The sequence below is a fragment of the Terrapene carolina genome, unplaced genomic scaffold (genome assembly GCF_002925995.2).
Source record: "Terrapene carolina triunguis isolate 2854851 unplaced genomic scaffold, T_m_triunguis-2.0 Scaffold236, whole genome shotgun sequence".
NCBI lineage: Eukaryota > Metazoa > Chordata > Testudines > Emydidae > Terrapene > Terrapene triunguis.
The window spans coordinates 12,083,201-12,102,997 of record NW_020664587.1 but is presented as its reverse complement, the minus strand read 5'-3'; the positions used below and the strand labels follow the sequence as shown (position 1 = coordinate 12,102,997).

The following is a 19,797-nucleotide window of genomic DNA, read 5'->3' as shown; positions in this document are numbered from 1 at the left end:
ATATTGGCTCTTCTGCTGCACACGGCCTTTCTTGGACCCCATCAACAGTTAAGTGGATGTGTTCTGGTCTCGTGTCCCCTTACGATAAACAAATTCTTCAAGGAGCCTTTTTATTTTTTTTAAAGGGCAAGTTAACCAAGATAGCCTGGGTCACTGCAGTGAAGAAAGAGGAAGCTTTCATGACCACCCTATCTAGCAAGTGCCAGAACAAAGGGCTGCTGGACTGGCACCTCCCTTCCTTGTAGGATGAGGTGAAGTGAATGATTAACAACGGCCTCCTTACCTGCTCTCGGCTCATCAGTTGTCTCAGTGTAAATAGCAGATTTGCTTATTGCTTTGCATTGTGTAGTTCTAACCGAGTCCATGGGGCAGAACAACAACACATTGTAGAATCGACAAGTGAAAAATGAAGATCATTTATTGAACTGAATACATTTATTATTTCCATCTAGGTATTTATAGAAATTTAAAGTGACACGTATCTCATACAAACTACGTCAGGGACTTTAAAAAGCTTAACAAACAAATGTGGAGCAGCTGGCTGAGCAGCTCTCTGTGCCTCAGGAGTAGGACTTCATATTGCCTTGTTTGTTGTCTCAGTATGGTGTACTGGGTCTAAGGAGGCGCCCGGGCTTAGCTAGCATCACTTATCGCCATTCCTCCACAAAAGACCTGTCGTGTAGTAGCTGTGGATTGAGGAATGGGACTTATAACATAATTTGTCAGTTGTGTGGTAGTAAGTACATACATAGGAATCCCATTGTTACTAGGCACATCCCATAGTTCTCTGTAGCTTTGGCCGCTTAACTAGGAGGAGGAGGAAAAGTAGTTCCCTTGTAGCTAAAATCAACTTCCCTGAGAAGGAGCAACTCAACCACTGCAATGGACTCGCTAGCCTCAAACACATACTCAGACTGCCTTTAAACCTCCACCTATGCTTGCTCTTCTTGTTCTTGCCAGTTACTTACCCCTCTAAACAAAAACTCGACTGTTGTGCGAGTGGGTGGGGAGACCATCCTTTTATAAAAATTCCTAATGGAAGAGATCACCTCAAATGTGCAAGAGTACACTTCGGTTCCACATCCCTTAACCAATGTTTGTCCAGCCATGAGTGTTTGCTTCAGGCAGGTTTTCTTTCTTTTAGTTACATGGAAGATGCTGAATGAAAACTAGAATTTATGAATACATTTTAAATGAGAAAGTATCAGTGTAGTCCATGGTAGCTTTGTGTGTTACAGTAGTTCTTTTCTACTGTATTAAAGGACCATTAAGCACGGGCTGTATAACTGTTTCACCTAAATGCTCTATGTAAAGCATTTACAAAGCAATCCATCAACAGTGGGTGACAAAATGTTTCTTGAGTACAGTACATGGAGTAATAGCAACATGGAGTCAACTTCACGCCCTGATTTTCTCTGGCAGCTGACAGGAAAAATGACAAGAGCGAAGCATTGAACAAGTCAGAACCATTTGGCAAATCTCACAAGGTCTCTCCCCTTTTATCAGATTTTCTCGTGGCAGCTTTGGCTAATGTAATTTTAAAAATAGCCCTGTGCCCAGGTTTTCTTTTTCAGTGTCTCTCTCTGTGTTCATGTACTATATTTTACCCTTGTGTAGCACCTTTCAATTTTGGATCTCTAGGAGCTTAACAGTTTACTCACCTTAGTAATCATTGTTTTATAAGTGCAGTGACTGTGGCAGAGAGAGGTTAAGTAACTTGCCCAGAGTCACACAGTGAGTCAACAGTGGAGCTAGGAATGGGACCTAGGTTTGCCTGACTCCTAGCCCCCTGCTCTAACTTCTATATACTGCGTTTGTTAATGAAATAGAACATTTTGCCTGCCACCATGGAGTCCCAGGAAGGCTATTATAAGGGTGTGTCAATTTGCCACTAGTCTGTAAATGCTGAGGTGGGAGTGTGCCCAATTTTTAAGGCTATGTCAACAGCTGAAACACGCATCTTTTAGAAAACCTCTCCAATCAGAAGTATCCCAAAACCAAAATAGCATCTCTTGTGATTTTAGCACTCTAAATCCTACTTGTTGGGAGCCTTGCATAGAATGGGAAAGTAATATCACTTGGCAGCTACTGATTGGGGAGGCGAGATTGTTAGCACCATTCTTACAGTGGCCATTGTCTTGTAAGCCGGTGAGTCCCAGGTATTTATTTGGCTGTGCATCTCGAAAGGGCGTTATTTGTGCGTGGTCCTAAAAGACATCCCTGTGCTGAGGATTTTGTCGCTAAAGCCTACCTGTTCCTATTACTTGTATAATAAAGAAGGGGCAGGGGCTCTCGGATTAATCTTTTTCTAGGGTGTTTGGAAAAGAAAGCAAGAGGAAGTAGTGTCCATAGTAATACGAGTTAAATTGCAGAGCCCATTCCCCTTGCAAAGGCACGTCAGCTAATACTACTTCCCCCAAAAGGCTAAGACGTAGCGTTGGGTTAGCTGATGTTGTTGGTGTCAGACTGAGACTGGCACAGCTGGGATGCTTCAGCCCCATCTCAACAAGTGATTGATAGTCACTAACAACCAGCCCTGGCGCTTCAGAGCTGGGGCAGGGGGTGGGAAGGACGCAAGCAGTTCTGTTAGACAGTGGATGCTTAGACGCTGTGCTCCTTTATGCATAAAGATTTCCAAAAAGATTTTTCATGCTAGCCCTCTTAGGTTTCATGTTTCTCTTGTAAAGCAGCTATTAAACTATACACAGCAGTCAGGAGACTATTTATATTAGCCTTTTCTTAAAGCGGTGATTCTGTTATCAGTTAGCCATGCTGAGAACATGAAATGGCTCTGAACAAGAAACACATTGCAAGGTCTTTCACTTGAGAAGATGGTGGTGTCTGTACAATATGTGCTGTGTCTAGGGCTGGCTCTGCTGGGCTGGAGAAGAGTAGGCGGATGTGGGGACTTCCTTCTGAATCTGTGTTTTGTGATCTTAATGTTTCTCCCACATGCACTGGAGGTGCCACAGGGCAGCTTTGCATTTTCTACAGACTCCAGGTTCACAGTCAGTCTTATTGCTAAAGATTTCATTCTTCAACATAACTGTACATACTGTATCTCAGAGGTGCTGCAAGGGCAGAAAAAGAGATTGTATATGTAATGCTCATGGCAGGACACATTACATATTCACTTCTGGAATATAGGTAGGGACCTTATTACTGTCTATTATTTCCACTGTGGTAGTGCCCAGTAGCCTCAATGAGGATTGGAGTAGTCCATTGTGCTAGACACCCCCCCCCCCCCCCCCCCCCTCCGCCCTGTGATTAAATGTTTTACAACTTCAATTCTAGTAAGAGCATTCACCATTGTGTTGCACTCTTAATAGCATCAGCAAGACAACAATGACCCCAAAAGCTAACGAACTACAAGTTCTAGCCGTTCTCCTCTCTCTCAGCAGTTGATCGGAGCTTCCTGCCAAATCTTTTTGCTGCAGTGTAATTTTAAAAGGACAGACATAAAATGTGCACTAGAACCTGACGTAAAAGTTGATAAACTCCCTCCTTTAACCTCTCACTTCCCTATAGTTAAAAAGTCAAGGGAATCTGATCTGATTTAAGGGCATGTATTGTAATGTCAGTTACAGCAGCTGAGAAAGGGGTATTGTTGATATAAATACATTGTTTAACAATTGGTTGCGTCAAGTGAGTTTCTCCTTATCAGTTTAAAAGGACAGTGATATGCTGAAAAGTGTAAAATGGCATCACGAGGTTCCGTCATTATTGTCTCTCTCTGTGGCTCCACATCAGACTCATTCAGCTTGAAAGGAAAAAGATGGCTGTTCTAGCTGCCAGCCCTGTGACTCCATCTGGGATCCGAAATTCAAGCTGTGCCTTTCCTGGCTCTGTCACTAATTATAAAGGTTCTGCAGTTGGAACTTAGTTAAACAGAACTGATGGTGATGCATGAGCCAGAACGGAATCCAGCTCACTTTCTCATAGGTGGGTGGGCTAAGAGAACTAAAAAGTAGGGAAATGCTTATTTTAGTCTGTATGGTCAGTGGATATGACTGAATTCACAGCAGGGGGAGAGCCATGGAGAAAGTAGATGACTTTTTAACATAGTGATTTTGTCGATCAGAATGTTGCTTTAACAAACAAGGAAAATTCACTACATGTAGATAGTTTGCCTGTCTGTTAGTGGTCTCTATACAGGCAAATCAATGATAGTTTAGGACATTGTGATGGTAAGCCTTATTGCAAATCTGGAGGAAATTACATATGGCGCAACACGCAGAATGAACTCCATTCCCTCTTTGTCTGCTAGGAACTGAAATCTGACGATACATACGAGTGCCCACATCTTATATCTCTGAAATGCATGTGCTGCTGTGATATACACTTTTGAATGACTTGACCTTTAATATCTTAGGCAAATACTAGAATTAACAATCTGTTTCTCCCCATTCACATCTCCTCCAGGAAGTTACCACCAGCTGAGATTCTACAAACACTTTCAGGCATGTAGGTGTGTTCTCCTCTAATTCACTGTCTGTTTAAAATGCATAAATGTTCTAATTTTTCTTAAAAGAATGAGGGAACCGAGTTTGTGCTGTTTCTTAGCGTATGGGGGAAGTGACTGAGAAGTTGATGGCAGTTACGATTGTGAATTGGAAGGACGCCCTGCATTGAAGTATTTATTCCACATCGCCCTCTGTGGTACAGTTTCACTGAACCCTCATATGGGGGAATATATTGACTAAATTAGTGCCTATAAGCACAGGGTTATTGTGCTTTTAAGAAATAAAGCAAGTGGTGCTTAACTTTAGACATACGCTGGCCTGGAGGTAGTTTTCTCTTATTCCTTTATTGTGCACTTCGACTATGCATAGTTGGTTCCTGGAAATCAGTTGAATTAGTCTCCAGCGACTGCACACCATCCGCAGAGCCATTTGGATGTTTGCTTTGTTTTGTTTTGTTTTTTATGTTTAGTGGAAAATCACTTATCGCGGGGCTCTTTGGAATCCCTTCACTCTAGTGCACTCCTGCTTGCACCTTAGTATACCGCAAAAATTACACTTTGCAAACACTTTGCAAGCAAAATCACACTGGAAAATCTGGGCATCCTTTAAGTGATTGCAGATCATACACTTCTTCTTTTTTTTTAATGCTTGTTTGTTTCTTAATGCAATGTCTTTTTCCTGATTAAGAGTAAAATTTTCAATAGTGCCTGAGTGACTTAGATGCCTACATTCCATTTTCAACAGTGACAAGTGCGTAGGAGCCTAAATTGCATTGAATGAGACTTGGGCTTCTAAGCCCCTAAGTTGCTTTTGAAAATGGGTAAAATTTTCAAAAGGGCCTATATGTCTCTATCTCTCTCTCTCCCTTCCTTATGTAGCACCTCTTTAGATGAAGTATATTCTTATTAAATCCCTTCAGTTGATAGTTCCTGAAAACATCTGCATTAAGAGAGTCAGCTGCATTTGATAGCTTGGAATTCCTTTCTGGTACAAGTGGATTTGCTTCCTGGCCTACATTTGTTTTTCTCGCTAATAGCATTATTACCTTACCTCTGAAGCCTGCAGTTATGGAGCATAATGATACACTCCTTTTGCCAGCTGCCATATCATGGCTTGAATACTTAACTGTGAACAAGCATCTATGCCTCACATTTTAATTTCTCCATCCCTTAACGAACAACAAGTGCATCACTGTTGGAATAGAAATAGCTTAAAAACCTGTCACTAGGAAACAATAACAATTACTTTCAAAAATGGGGAATGTTCTCTGCATTCCCAGAAACATTTTTTGTATAAAAAACATCACCCTGATAAATTACCCAGGCTGAATTTCCACAGCAGCAGCTAGGTTAGAGTTTAGGGCCTTATTTGCTTGTCTGCACTAAGATTATGACAGAACATCTCTTATCATTTTGTACATGGCATACCATCTGTTCTAAGTCTTCCTTTATAGGTAGGCTATGGATTCTGAATGACGTTTCTTTCTCATAAGATGCGTACTAAGCCTGAGACATTCCTGTAGACATCTACTGACTAAGTAGGGCTGTGGCTCTACTTACGTTGTAGCTTCTTGCTCACCTTAGCCCACAGCCTAATCAAAGTTAACCCCCCATTGAACCTTTACTGCTGCCTGCAACCAGGGAGAGGGAGAAAACAGCTAAATTCATGATCCCTCAGATCTGGCATTTTGTCCCAGTGTAGGCTAAGAGGAATCATCCCTAAACTCAGGTATTTACAAGGAAAGATGTGCCTTGAATCTTTTATTGTACATTAAAAAGTGGTTATTGCTCCAACTGTATCAGAGGTATTGACCTCTCCCTCTTGGTGGTGGGGAGTAGCTTTTGGCTAAGGATCCAATTTAGAAAACTATGGGTGGGGCTGGCCCCCTCCGTGAAACTGGCAGTGGGGAAGCCCTTGTTTATAAAATGCCTCTGCATGCAAACCTCCCAGTGCCTTTCTCTTGGACTGACTACTTGAGAAAGGCTAATGGATATCAAAGGGGAAAGAGGTCTAAACTCAGTGACTACCAGCCTGTTTCTTTGCAGTGGCTTTTGAATCATTGTCTTGCCTGATTGCAAATTTGTTTGCAATGGGAGGATTTAAATCCTATTTGGGCCAACCCATCTTACTATTTGATGGAATGATTAGGATCCCATGTTATCCCCCAGCATGTATGGAATGGCCTTGTAGAGTAATTAAACAAATACATATAAAAGCCTGCTGGCAAAGCTCTGATAGTAAATCTCTTCCATTTGATGACCTCTCACCTACCAGCCTCAAAACATTTCAGGTCACAGGGAACTTGTCAACTTATGAACATAAAGCAGTTATTAAACTAGAGGAGACTCCTCCCTTCCCTCCCCACATTTCTGGAGGAGTTAGGAAGGACTCTTAACAAACACCTGGCAATACAGGGGCATGATGAATAGTGGAGATACAAAGTGGAAGAAGAGCCAGATCCACTCACTGGAACCCCAGTAAAAAAAATATCTAGTTAAGGAGTGTCCTTGGCCATCATTGGGCAGGGATCCCTTGGAAGTGAATGGGATAGCTGTCAGCACTAGAAACCTAGTATCCTTGCATAGCAACCATTATCATCATGACTTTGTTTTTTGTTTTTTTCCCCACTAACTGGCTACATTTTGTAAGGACCATTTGTTACACTATAGGTGGAATCAGTCAGACCCAGTCGTAAATATCATAAAGAAATGGTCCAAGTTCTCCTGGAACCAAAACGACGGTTGGCTTCTTGTCTCTGTTGGTCTGTGCCCCACAGTGTTTTGAATTCCACCCTGCTTACCTAAGATGGATTACAGCATTGGAGAATAGGAGAGATGGCAAAAATAGAGACAAGTGCTGCAGATCTCAACTGGAGAGCAGCCAGCAAAGTAGTGACCATCCAGATGGAAACTGTAATGTGCCTTTGTTAAAAACAAACATACAAAAAAATCCCACCTGCAAAATGTATTACACGCCACACATGAGTGCTATGGAGTGAGATTAGAGTTCACAGCAGCCACAATCCTTTTCTCTGCCACTGTCTACTGTTTCTTTCTCGTTTCTCTGAAGAGAAATGGCAAATGCAGCCTGAGCCCATGTTGATGCTGTCAACACGCGGCGACAGTGAAGCAAAATACAATGAAATTGTGTGATCTCCAAAGAGAGGCAAATCGCTCCAGGAGACAGAGGAGGCGGGAGGGAGGAAGATGAGTCTGTTGGGATTTGTTACAGCCTGGGTGAATTGTGAGTCCGATACAGAATCGCCTGAGGCATCAGTTTCACAGAAGCTTTTCCTTCTCAGACAGTGGCTTATGTGGGGTTTTTTTTTCTTCAGGATTTTTTCTCTCTCTCCAGTTGTCTTTTGCAGAGCAAGGGCAAGGAGATTTATGCCAGAACTGGACAACCAGTAGGTCTCTCCAAACCGCTCCGACAGTGTTTCACTTCTCCAGTCATCAGGGCTCAGAAGCAGAGAGGGAGAGCGAGAAATGGAGTCCATCTATCGGATGGCAGGCTGTCATGCTTCGATGATATTCACTGAAGGCTTGTTTTTTGGAAACTAGAAGAAGGGGAGAGGGGGAAAAGAGGGAGAAATGTAGAGATTGTTAAGGAAAAGCCATCAGAGATTTGTTCCGTGCAGTGGTGAATTTGTATATGGTCCTGTCGCCTGCTGCATAATGACAATGGGGTGGGGCTGGTGTTAACACTGGCTATAACTGCTGGGCAAAGAAACAGTCTGAGTACTTGACTCTGGACTTTAGAGGCCCAATTTATTATCAGCCTGCACCTTGTGCAACTGTTTACACCAGTGCAAAATGCTATAATTCTGCTTTATTAGCATTTCCTCCCACTTTGCACAAAGGTAATAGAAGGGGTAGAACAATGATAAACTGGCCCCTAGTAATCCAGGGGTATGTTATGGTGATGGTGTGACTTAGTATCATGAGCATTGTTTCTGAAATACATAAACTGCCTGGAACCTCAAATTCAGATGCTATCAATGAAGTTTACGCCAGTGTTACTCCAGCGAATGGAGATCAGAATTTTATCCTATTTCTTTGGGCAGCCTGCTGCCCGGTTATGGTGCACAACCCACCCAGGGAAAGCCAAGGGTTCACAACTGCAAAATCCACACAGGCTAGCTGGATCTACTGCTTGCTCAATGGTGCTGGGGCAAATGTTTGATCCCAAGGGATTGCGGGTGGCTAGAGAAGGATCGTGAAACATAGAGCTAAGGCTGTCACTCTGTCGTAAATTGCCCCTGCACTGGGCAGGGTGAAGGAACCATGACAGGAGTAATGCCAACAACAGCAGAGTTAACAAAATATTGAGCACCTTTTCCTAAACTGTACCAGTTCATCACCAAGAAGGACAGTGTGCCAGAGCTGGAAATAAAGTGTCATCAAAATTCGTAGAGCCAAGGGGACAGAAAATGTTAGGCAGCTTGGTTGCATCCCTAGCCCTTTCCTTCTCTCTCTGGAATTAAACACGGAGCTGCTGCTCACTTTCCAAACCATGGGTATCCCCACCAATCATCCTGGAGATCCAGGACTATAGAAATTAAAGTGGAGGGAAGCATTTGAATCTGGAAGAAAGTGGCATGTTTGAACTGGCAGCTCACAGAGAGAGCCCTGCTATTGTTTTGTTAGGCCCTGATCCTGCAAGTTACTGGCTGTGGAGGGATTCCTCTGCCCACACAGAACCCCCCTGATTTCAGTATTGCTCTGTGTGAGCCCCGCACAGTCAGTTGCGGGATCAGAGCCTTGACCTGTTGCTTGTTGAGTTATCCTCAGTCTCTAGGCTTTGCCCATGCCATACTTAATTGATCCTGGTGAGGTTCTGCATAACCTGTTTCAAAGAATTAGCAGGAACAGCTCCTTTTGACACAGGCCTCTTCATATTGTGATGTAAAATCTAAGTCTCATTTTCAACAGTGGTGCCAATAAATATAAATATATAAGCCTTCAGATTTGATTATATCTCATGGGAAATCAGGGTTGTGCTTAGAGCTGGGTGAATAGTAAAAGAAAAATTAAATTTTGAATTATTTGTATTGCGGTAGTGCCTACGAGCCTTAGCTATGGATCAGGACCCCACTGTGCAAGGCGCTGTACAAACACAACAAAAAGACAGTCCTGCTATGCTAAAATTCTCTTAAAATTCCAATTCTTGTTGGCTGCATTCAAGCCACTTCTGCATCCACTTTCTGACAACATCCTAGCAAGAGTCTTTATTGCCAGAAATGTTCATGGGATGGCTGTTGTAGAAGATTTGTGCAGAGTTTTGAATTCGTAACCATCCATATTCACGTCTCACACCTGCTTCTACAGAGTTTCACCCATCCAATAAGGGACTAGGGAATGTCTCATGTGACCCATGTGCCTAATCAGAAGTAACTAACACAGCTCGAACTCTGAATGCTCACAATGAACTGCTCAAAAATGAGCAGGAATGGGAATTAGTGAATAATTTCAAATAATAAATAAATGAAAGACAATGAGGATCAGCTCCTGAGCAATTTGGAAACAGGAAAAAAAGTTAAATTTATTGAATAAATGATTTGGTGCAAATTATTTGCCCAGCTCTAGTTACATTATAGATGTCATTTGCCACAACATATCTTAAACCTCATAGCAGCTCCTTCTCTTAAACAGCTGATAAGCTGTTATCTGAGAACAGCCTTATAACATCCCATCTGCCCCTAGCCTTCTGATCTGTAATCACCGCTGTGGGGTTAGGAACATAGCAGTTTTGGCTCCCCGCTTTCAGATTATAATCCATCACCCAAATACAGCACTTTTCATCCAAAGATCTCAAAATGTTTTACAAATGCGGGTTGATATTATTACCCTAATGTCACTGAGGGGGAAACTGAGGCACGGAGATTAAGTGATTTGGCCAAGGCCACCTAGTGAGTGCTAGAGTTGGGAATGAAACCCAAGGATCCTGACTTGCAGTTGTACTTTCAAGCCATGCTGTTTTCCCTTGTCATGGGGGGCCCCACTTCTACACATTGGCCCAATAGAGAGAATGTTATAGCTGGGATCCTTAACAGAAGGTTGGTTTTCAGGTTAATTCAGCAGACACCCAGCTGGAAATTGATTGGCTGCCTCATCCCCCACTGTGTGCCGACAGCATCTTACCTTGCTGCGCAGGAGCCCTCCGCTCTGGTGCTCCGGAGTGCTGCTCTCAGACGCACTCTTGGCTTTCTCCTTGTTGTTATTTGGTTCGTTATCTTTGATGATGTCATACTGCCTGCAAAACAGGGCGATCACTCCTAAGAGGAAAAAGTGTTAGAGGTCACATGAATGAGCCAGGGCTTTGGAACCTGCAATGATCAGAGCCCATTAGCCTGCTGCTGTGCGCCTTGTGGCAGAGACCTCAGCAGCATTGACACCAAGTCCCAAAGATCCTTTTCTAATCCGACTCGACGGGCTCTGGCTGCTTCCTTCACAGTGCCAAATTCCACTCTAACCCAGTCAGACAAGGTCAGGAGATTACTTGTACTCCCACTTCCCTTTCATTAAACAGGACAAATGTTTTAAGCTTCCCATTTGGATAGCAGTTTGCACGGGCCATGTCAGGAGATTTAGTGTGACCTTTGCTTTGCAAGCACAGGGGCATATTGGAATTCCCATTCGTTGGAAATGCGCCCTCAAAGCTTTCTTTTTCTGAAGCAAAGAGGGGTGCAGTTGAGCTGGAGGATGTGATGAATGACTCGTGTCTGCCTGCTGATGAAACAAACCAGGGTCTCCTGCTCAGCAGGACAACATCTGCAAATTTATGACAGCTACAGCAGGATGAGCTGCCAGCGGAAATGTCCTCCCACACATTTAGGGGTGTGGAGAACAAAGCAGGGGCAGCCATGACAAATGAAGAGAGTGAAAATGTCTTTCACAGCGGCTTTTGTGTTATGTTCTGACCAAATAACCACCTTTCTACCTGCCGGTTTCCAACGCAAAGTAACAGAGGTGGGAGGAAGGGCAACAGATAAGGTCATTGCTTCTTGCCTACTGGAAAAGGATCCAACTCACATAACAATAATACTCTGAATGTATATAGAGTTTTCCATCTGTCAGTCACAAAGCACTTAACAGTGATAGGTGTTGTTATGAGAGTTGTCGCCAGGTAGTGCTGTTATACAAGTTCTTTCTTGCATGCAAGCAAATTGTCAGCCATGGGAAGACGGTTGCATAAAAGTATCATCATCCTCATTTTCAGGTGCGAGATAGAGGCAAAGCCAGGACTAGAACCCGGGTCTTGACACCAAGTCATGCCCACTGCACTGGGTCATCAGAGAAGCTTAGTGTATAAAGTGAACATGTATGTACATTCAGATTAACTGTAGTTTCCATTCACCAATAATTCCACACTTGAGTCTCAGATGGCTCTGCCACAGGGCTGGGAAAAGTCATGGTCAGAATGAAACTTTGTAAATAGTTCATCAGCTCCAGTGAGATTTTCTTTACCCACCCACGTTTGGTAAATGGCAGTCGTTTTGTCTAGAAGGGGAATTTACAAGCCTCTTTCAGGATGTTGGACAATTCTGTGCTCACATTATGAGTTGAGTTTCGGAAGATGAAGCCTAATTACTTGTCTAGATTAAACCTTTTTAGCTATCTCATTTAATTATTTTACCCCCCAAATGATTTTTACAGGGTAGGAGATTTAGCTCTTAATGCGCAGAGACAGTAACTTCTTTATCTAACTATTTTAAAGGATCAGGGATTGGAGACAGTGACTGGAACCCAATCTAACCCTGTGGAAAGCAGGTACCAATGCATGGTGAACTCAAGATTTTTCCAGTGGAAAAAATTATATATGAATCTTATCTGGTTGCTGCTAGTCCCTCTGGATTCACTTACAGTTGGAAAGAATCCAGGGGAACAAGACAGGACACCATTAAGCCCCCTCCCTTTTTATTTAAATTATTAACCACCAAAATTTGTTGTCAGATCTCAGATTTGTGACTCGATTTCATCTCCTCATATCTCGGGGGCGGGGAAGGGGAATCCTATCTCAGCTGAGTTTAGCATAAATGGGCCAGATCCTCTGCTGGTGTAAATTTGACATAGCTGCACTGAAGTCAGCAATTTACACCACAGAGATTTAAGCCCACTGTCTCTTGAGGACACGATTTAACCCTTCAAAACCTATCAATCTTCAGGGCTTTATTAATAAATAAGAAACTACACGCACACACAAAATTATAAGAATGTTAAGGTGGTTAGTCTTACAAAAGCCAGGCAACAATCCAGATCCTGCTCAAGTCGTGCAAAGGGGCTGTAAAGTCAGCTTCAGCAGTCAGTCGAGGATTCCCCCAGCATGAGGAAATCCAAGGGTGGCACAGAACTGACATAGCAGACTATGCCACCCCCTTTTACAGCTACGGGCATAGGGAGCATGTTGATGGCATGGCTAGGGGGAAGGGGTTTCAGCTCTCACAATCCCTGACTGAATGGAGCTCAGGCACAGCTGAAGAATGAACCCATTGTCCAGAATCCCTATTTCATAGGGAAAGTCTCCAGCCTTCAACAGTTAAGGGACAGAACTGTCACACACCTGAGCAAAACTAACACCTGAGCAAAAGGGAGACACATTTTACCCTCTCCTGTGAGCCCCCTGGCATGTTCTTGAAAGATAGCTGGGGATTGTCCCCTCAACCACACATCTCTAGCTTTGGTTGGCTTCTTTCCAACAGTAGCCGTTTTTCTGCACACACAATGTATGTAGAATGTTCCTATGATCAGGACAATGGGAGTAAATACCAACTGTACTTTATGGGTTATATAAGCTACTTTACCGTAAATGTCCTTGCATGCCAGTTCCCTTGTTTCACCTGAAATATCTTCCCCCGACCAATGTGACTATGTGGCTCACGAGTAAAACATCGTGCTGTTTCATGAATGTTTTATGTTGCAGCAGCAGCAGAGGCAGCTGCTGAACGGAGGCCAGAGGAAGCTGGCGCTCTATACAGAAAACAAACAAGCACAAACTTTCTTTTCCATTAACTCATGGCACCCTGATCCCAACCTGGGCAAGCCATAGTGCTGGCTGCTGATCAAAGGAGTAAGGGTGCACTCTCCTTATACATTTGCTAGATTAAAACAGATGGGCCTGCTCCTCCTCTGGTCTAAACCGATGTAGCTCAAAGGGGTTATGCCAGTTTACACCAGGAGAAGATCTGATCTCAAACTCATAATGGGGAATTCTTTGCTTTCCTGAGCTCCCTGGGTGGTTTATTTCTTTTTTTAAATTGTATGGAAGGATTTTGATGCCAGGGTGGAGTTTGCAGATGACACTAAGCTGGGAGGAGAGGTAGATATGCTGGAGGGTAGGGACAGGGTCCAGAGTGACCTAGGCAAATTGGAGGATTTGGCCAAAAGAAATCTGATGAGGTTCAACAAGGACAAGTGTGGAGTCGTGCACTTAGGACAGAAGAATCCCATGCAACGCTACAGGCTGGGGACCGACTGGCTAAGCAGCAGTTCTAAAGAAAAGGACCTGGGGATTACAGTGGACAAGAAGCTGGATATGAGTCAAGAGTGTGCACTTGTTGCCAAGAAGGCCAACGGCATATTGGGCTGCATTAGTAGGAGCATTGCCAGCAGATCGAGGGAAGTGATTATTCCCCTCTATTTAGCACTGGTGAGGCCCCATCTGTAGTATTGCATCCAGTTTTGGGCCCTCCACTACAGGAAGGGTGGGGACAAATTGGAGACAGTCCAGCGGAGGGCAATGAAAATGATTAGGGGGCTGGGGCACATGATTTATGAGGGGAGGATGAGGGAACTGGGCTTATTTAGTCTGCAGAAGAGAAGAGTGAGGGGGGATTTGATAGCAGCCTTCAACTACCTGAAAGGGGGTTCCAAAGAGGATGGAGCTCAGCTGTTCTCAGTGGTACCAGATGACAGAACAAGGATCAATCGTCTCAAGTTGCAGTGGGGGAGGTCTAGGTTGAATATTAGGAAAAACTATTTCAGTAGGAGGGTGGTGAGGCACTGGAATGGGTTACCTAGGGAGGTGGTGGAATCTCCATCCTTAGAGGTTTTTAAGGCCCGGCTTGACAAAGCCCTGGCTGGGATGATTTAGTTGGGGTTGGTCATGCTTTGAGCAGGGGGTTGGACTAGATGACCTCCTGAGGTCTCTTCCAACTCTAATCTTCTATGATTTATTGACCCACCTGTTAGCAGCCCCTTCCAAGCCACTATTGTCTAAGGAAATCCCGTGGGCACTCTTCTAGGCCCAATCCCACTGCAAAGTGCTCCAGGATTGAAAAACTGCAGAGGGGATCTTTGCTCCATCCTGCCACAGCACCAAGCGCTCTTCAGCCACAGCTGTGGGTCTGACCCTACAGTATTACCTTTTAAATCAGATGGGCCCCGAACCTGTAGCCCTGATGCAGCAAAGCTCCCATTGAATCAATGGGATTTTTGGTTGCATGAGGTCTGCAAGATCAAGCCACGATTTTCAAAAATGGGTTTAGGTTCCTAAGTCCACGTTTAGGTAAAACACGTGGCTGGACTTTAAAATGTGCTGTGCACTCAGCAGCTACTTTTGGCATTTAGCTTGCTTGTCGTTGCTACAAATTTACCCTTTTCCTCCCTTGCCCTTGGCCTGTCCCACCCATAGGTTCATACGTTTTAAGACCAGAAGGGACCATTAAATCATCTAATTTAGGCTGATGTCACTGGAACTCTGTAGTGTGACTCTCTCTCTCTCTCTCACACACACACACACACACACAAATTCTTCAGACTGGGGCATTTCCTTGTACAGTTTCATCCTATACCACTCATAGACCTTTGCAGATTGGTTGCTCACAGAGTCTTCATCCTTTCCATAGCCTCATCGATAATAGTACAGAGTTGACCAGTTTTGCTCTCAGATGTGTGGGAAATTTGCCCTGTAAACAATTCTTTTTATTCTTATACCAGATTTTAAAAGGATTCAGGTTCATTGCTGACCTGATATTTTGTGTTTGAATGCTTCAGATCATTTGTTCTTTTAACAGTTCGATCATTGTACTAGATCTCAAACGTGGGTTTTAGTAAATATAGAATGACGGATGCTTGAGAGTGAGACAGGAGGCTGTAACTCACTCTTGATTTGCGATGTTTGTCTTTAGAATATTGCCACACCTCTTCAGAAGAATTATTGGCTTGTGTGTGACCTGCAGGCATGTAATGGGCCAGATATAGTGACAGTGGCACACTTCACGTGCGCTGCGTTGTGTTAATGAAACAGAAGGGGCTGGATTCTGGTGTGGGGTTAAGGGGATTACCATCCGTTTTTTTTTCTGGAAGGATTGAGAATATAGGATTTGCCGCAGCAGATCAGACAATTGATTCATTAAATCCATGATACTACCTCCTGCTGTACTAAATGAGACTCCTTCAGCCAGTTCGGTATCCTGCCTCCAGCAGTCGCCAATACCTGATGCTACAGAGGAAGGTGAAATGCACTTATATCCAAATGTGCAATGCTGTATACAAGGGGTAGGGATTACTCTGCATATCTCTTCCTGGCCATCATGGGTGTATATTCTCTCTCTCTCTCTCACACACACACACACACACACACACGACTCTGGGACATTACATGCCTTCGTCATAGGGACTGCTACCAACCTGCCCACATGAATAACACCACGACAATGATGAGAATTTCCCCAGCTCGCAGCTGCTGGTTCTTCCCCATCTCCTTCATCGTCACCTCATCTGCACAGGGGAGAGAGAGACAATGAGTTCCATTTGTGCAATGAGCTCAGTCAGACTCTGCCTGCTCCTTTCACATGCTCCTTCCCCTCCCCCCAAACTCACCGATATTTAGTGAGCAAAACTGGGCGGCTGCAGATCTGAAAACCCCTTGGAAGATTTGGAAATGTAAACCCCAGCTGACCACATTAAAATCTCTCACTGGACACCCGTTGAACTATGTGCCCCAGCTTGGACGGTGAGTGCACAAGGTTCAAAAGTAGCATGAATTGTTCAGCGTCATCACGCCTCAGTCAGCTGTTAGCATCCCCGTTCCGTTCTCTCTCTGTTGGAGTTTTCTGTGCACCCATTACTGGAGTATCTCCGCACGGTGTATTCTAGCCATCACATCACTATTCTGGGCAGAATTCCTGCCCGCCCAGCTCAGGATTTATGCCCTGTAGTATGCAGGGTCGGCATAATCTTTTTCAGCAGAGCTGCGGGATGCAGGAATGAGTAGTACCTCTTCACAAGCCATAATGGACAGCCCTGGCCTCGAAGGACCAAGAAGATTGCAGTTCAGATCTCCCGGGAAGCAGACAATGCTCTTCTCAGTGTTTTCAGATGAACAGCAATTCACTATTGACAGGCTCCAAATCATTTCAGCAGAAAGAGTCAAGAACTCACAGCATCCTAGGAACCGTGGATGAGAACCCTGCAATACAATCTGGCCTAACCTTATCATCTAGTAACCCTTTATAACTTGGACTCCTGCTCCTCCCTGAGCCCTGTTCATTAGAGTGCCTTGCTGCTGCAGAACATCTCTTTGACTTGCCTTGGCACCATCTGATTTTGGCTGGATGTCTGCTCAGAAGGGACAAATTAAAAAGCACTTCCCTGGCTGGCAGTAACTGATTTGGCAGAAACATTTCAGATTTTAAAAAAGCAGGATATCCATTGGTGTCTTTTAGAATCCAAGTGCAGGGAGGTTTAGTGAGTCTCTCACAGCCTCATCTTAATGCTGCTGCAGCATCCCTGGCATGGATCCCCAGGAGTTCTGTCCCAAACTGCGTGCAGAGTTGGACCAAGAATTTCCCCAGGCACTCTTCATTTGCTAGGCTGATTGGCGTGCTCCTGTCAGACACTAGTCCTGAGAACAGTCCTCATTCCCTCTGCCTCTAAGCTGCCCCGTGAGGAAAGAGCAATGGAGATTCAGGTGCTGGCAGCACTAGCGGCTGGGGTTCTAGGCATTATGTTACTGAAACAGGCCGGGCTTGCTGTGGTTAATGTGATATACAAAAGTCACATTACCAGCAAGGATTCTGGTGTCCTTACCATTAGGGAATACCCCAGTCTGGACACTAGTATGGTCTCAGACTGCAGTCTGAGATGTGTAGCTGGTATGCGTTAGATTCCTCTACACTCATTCAAACTCTTAGTGCTGCTTATCCCACTTATTGGTGTGAGTTTAAGGGAGTCTAGGCTGAGGGAACTTGCTTGCCCAGCAGCTGGAAGATGCAATAAGAAAGTAGGGACGGCCTCCTTTAATTTACACATCCTTATTCCGCCCTGTCAGTTGCTTTCCATGCTGCACACCTCACTTCCGGCTTCTTGACATGAGTTACACCAGCTTAGCCTCTCCTAGACTCATTCACACTCAGCTAGACCCAGTGCATTGACTCAGAGGTGATGTAAAGGGGGGGTGAATTGCACACCAGTGGGAGGGGCTGAGACTGAAGGAACATAAATTGGTGTAACATGCATATTTAGGGAGCCATCTGAAGGTATAACATTGCCATCACTCCCCGTAGGCTCAGTCTCACCTCAGAATTTGGCCTTTCAGGTATAGGGGACTGAATGGCCTGAGGCAGTGGGATGAAAGAAGGAGGATTTTCCCTCTACATCCCGGTTTCCAATCTGACCCTTGTTAGTTTCCTCCAGAACACCCCACCCCAGTCATGGGGAGAGAGAGTGAGAGATCAGCAGAAGCTGCCAGTGACTTCAGGGGGCAGGTGAGGCCAGGAGCACTCCTGTGGCTGACCCCATCATGTCATCTTCAGGCACTTTCACTAACACGGGCACCCGTGAATTGTTCGGTTTTTTGTTTGTTCCCCAGCATTTGTGCAGAGTCTGAATAAACAATGAGGGCCAGGTCCTCCACTGGTGAAAACTGGCATAGCTCCAAGTCAGCAGAGCCACACCAACTTTCACCGGCTGAGGATTAGGCTGAGATCTCATCTCTGTATTGGTGTATTTCACTGACGTTCTATTTTTGCCTCAGGGAGCTGAACCTACCAGAGATCAGGTCTTGTCACAGTATTTCCACCATCTGAGAACTCCCAACTCCTGAGCCTTAGCCTTGGTCTCATAAACGCTTCTATGGGCCAGTAACAAACACCCATGGAGAATGTAAACAGAAATTCTAGAACCTGTGTGTAACATGCAGGCTAAGAGAGTCCCAGGACACTACACACTTTGCCGATGTGTTACGTCTGCACATCCCCCATGCCCAGTCCTGTGTGTAGTTACACGGGTCTGATCCCACTGACTACAATGGGACTGCAACAAGCGACGTTAGCCCTGTTTGCATTTAACTCGGCTGGTCTTATTTTTGAATGCAACAGGCACTGTTTCCCACTTTGCTGGGCAACATTGCCCTGCCTCTGGGGCAGCCCATGGGGCCATGCAAGAACTCGCCCACACTTGCCTTTATTCTTTGAAGCCAGCTTCTCGGCTTCCCTGGGGGTCTTGAAGAGGACGGGTTCACTGGCTGGACTCTGGCCCTGGATGCTGATGGACTGGACGTGCACAATGTACTCGGTGTCCTCCTCCAGGTCCCAGAGGGCGCACGAGCGGGTGGTGGTGTTCACCTCTTGGATAAAGCGCAGCATCCGCACATCCTTCTTCTGCAAGCCCAAGGCAGGAAAGCACAGGAGCTCAGAGGGAGGGTTCTGTCTGGGTAACGGATGCCTTGCTACATAGACGCTTTCCACTGCTCCCCAGGGCCCCTGACAACACCTTAGTGCTGCCATTCAAAGTCCCCCTAGCCCGTGCGTAGGAGGAAAGACATGTGCTCTAATCTGATCACAGGCTTCTCAAGCAGTGAGAGCAGCTACAGCTGCTTTTATGCAAGCGGGTGCAGGTGACAGCCACTCGCTCCTCCAACTTGCCAGAAACAGTGGGCCCAGCCCTCCTCCCACTGACATCACTGACACAAGTGTAACTCCACTGACTTCAATGGAGATACTCCTGATTGATACTGGAGGGAAATCAGGCCCAGTACTTGTAGAAGGTGACCTGGTAAAGGCTTGGTGGAGGGGGCTGGTTCCATTTCCCCTGAGGTTCAGAGCCAGTTGGATGAATGGTTCAGACTCTGGATCTCTCTAGTATTTATCCGTGCCCTAAGGGCAGGGGTGTGCAAGGCCCATATCACCTGGTAACGCGCCATCTCCCAGGAGCTCGCTCACTATAGTCTCTAAGGTGCCACAAGTACTCCTGTTCTTTTAGCTTCAGCTTGTATAACGTCACAACAGAGCAGGAGCCCCAAATTCCACTCAAAGCATCTGGAGCTTCTGGGTGAAATTCATCCTGTGCAGAGCCCAGCACAAGGCTTCTAGTGTCCCCGGCTCCTCGGAGATGTC

The 19,797-nt window shown here is 45.0% G+C and overlaps 1 protein-coding gene across 2 annotated transcripts in view; it reads right to left on the bottom strand.

Moving 5' to 3' along the window:
• Positions 1 to 7,352: 7,352 nt before the first annotated feature.
• The window catches only part of FNDC5 (fibronectin type III domain containing 5), a 39,151-nt gene continuing 26,706 nt past the window's right edge, over positions 7,353 to 19,797 (bottom strand). The window contains exons 4-7 of one of the 2 annotated variants that reach the window (XM_024202510.1): positions 18,864 to 19,062; positions 16,091 to 16,180; positions 10,604 to 10,737; positions 7,353 to 8,019 (exon numbers count right to left, since the gene is read on the bottom strand). In XM_024202510.1, the coding sequence (XP_024058278.1) occupies positions 7,978 to 8,019; positions 10,604 to 10,737; positions 16,091 to 16,180; positions 18,864 to 19,062 (465 nt within the window). In that variant the 3' untranslated portion in view covers positions 7,353 to 7,977. The remainder of the gene's footprint in view (positions 8,020 to 10,603; positions 10,738 to 16,090; positions 16,181 to 18,863; positions 19,063 to 19,797) is intronic. The other variant, XM_024202512.1, reaches the window with a different exon arrangement.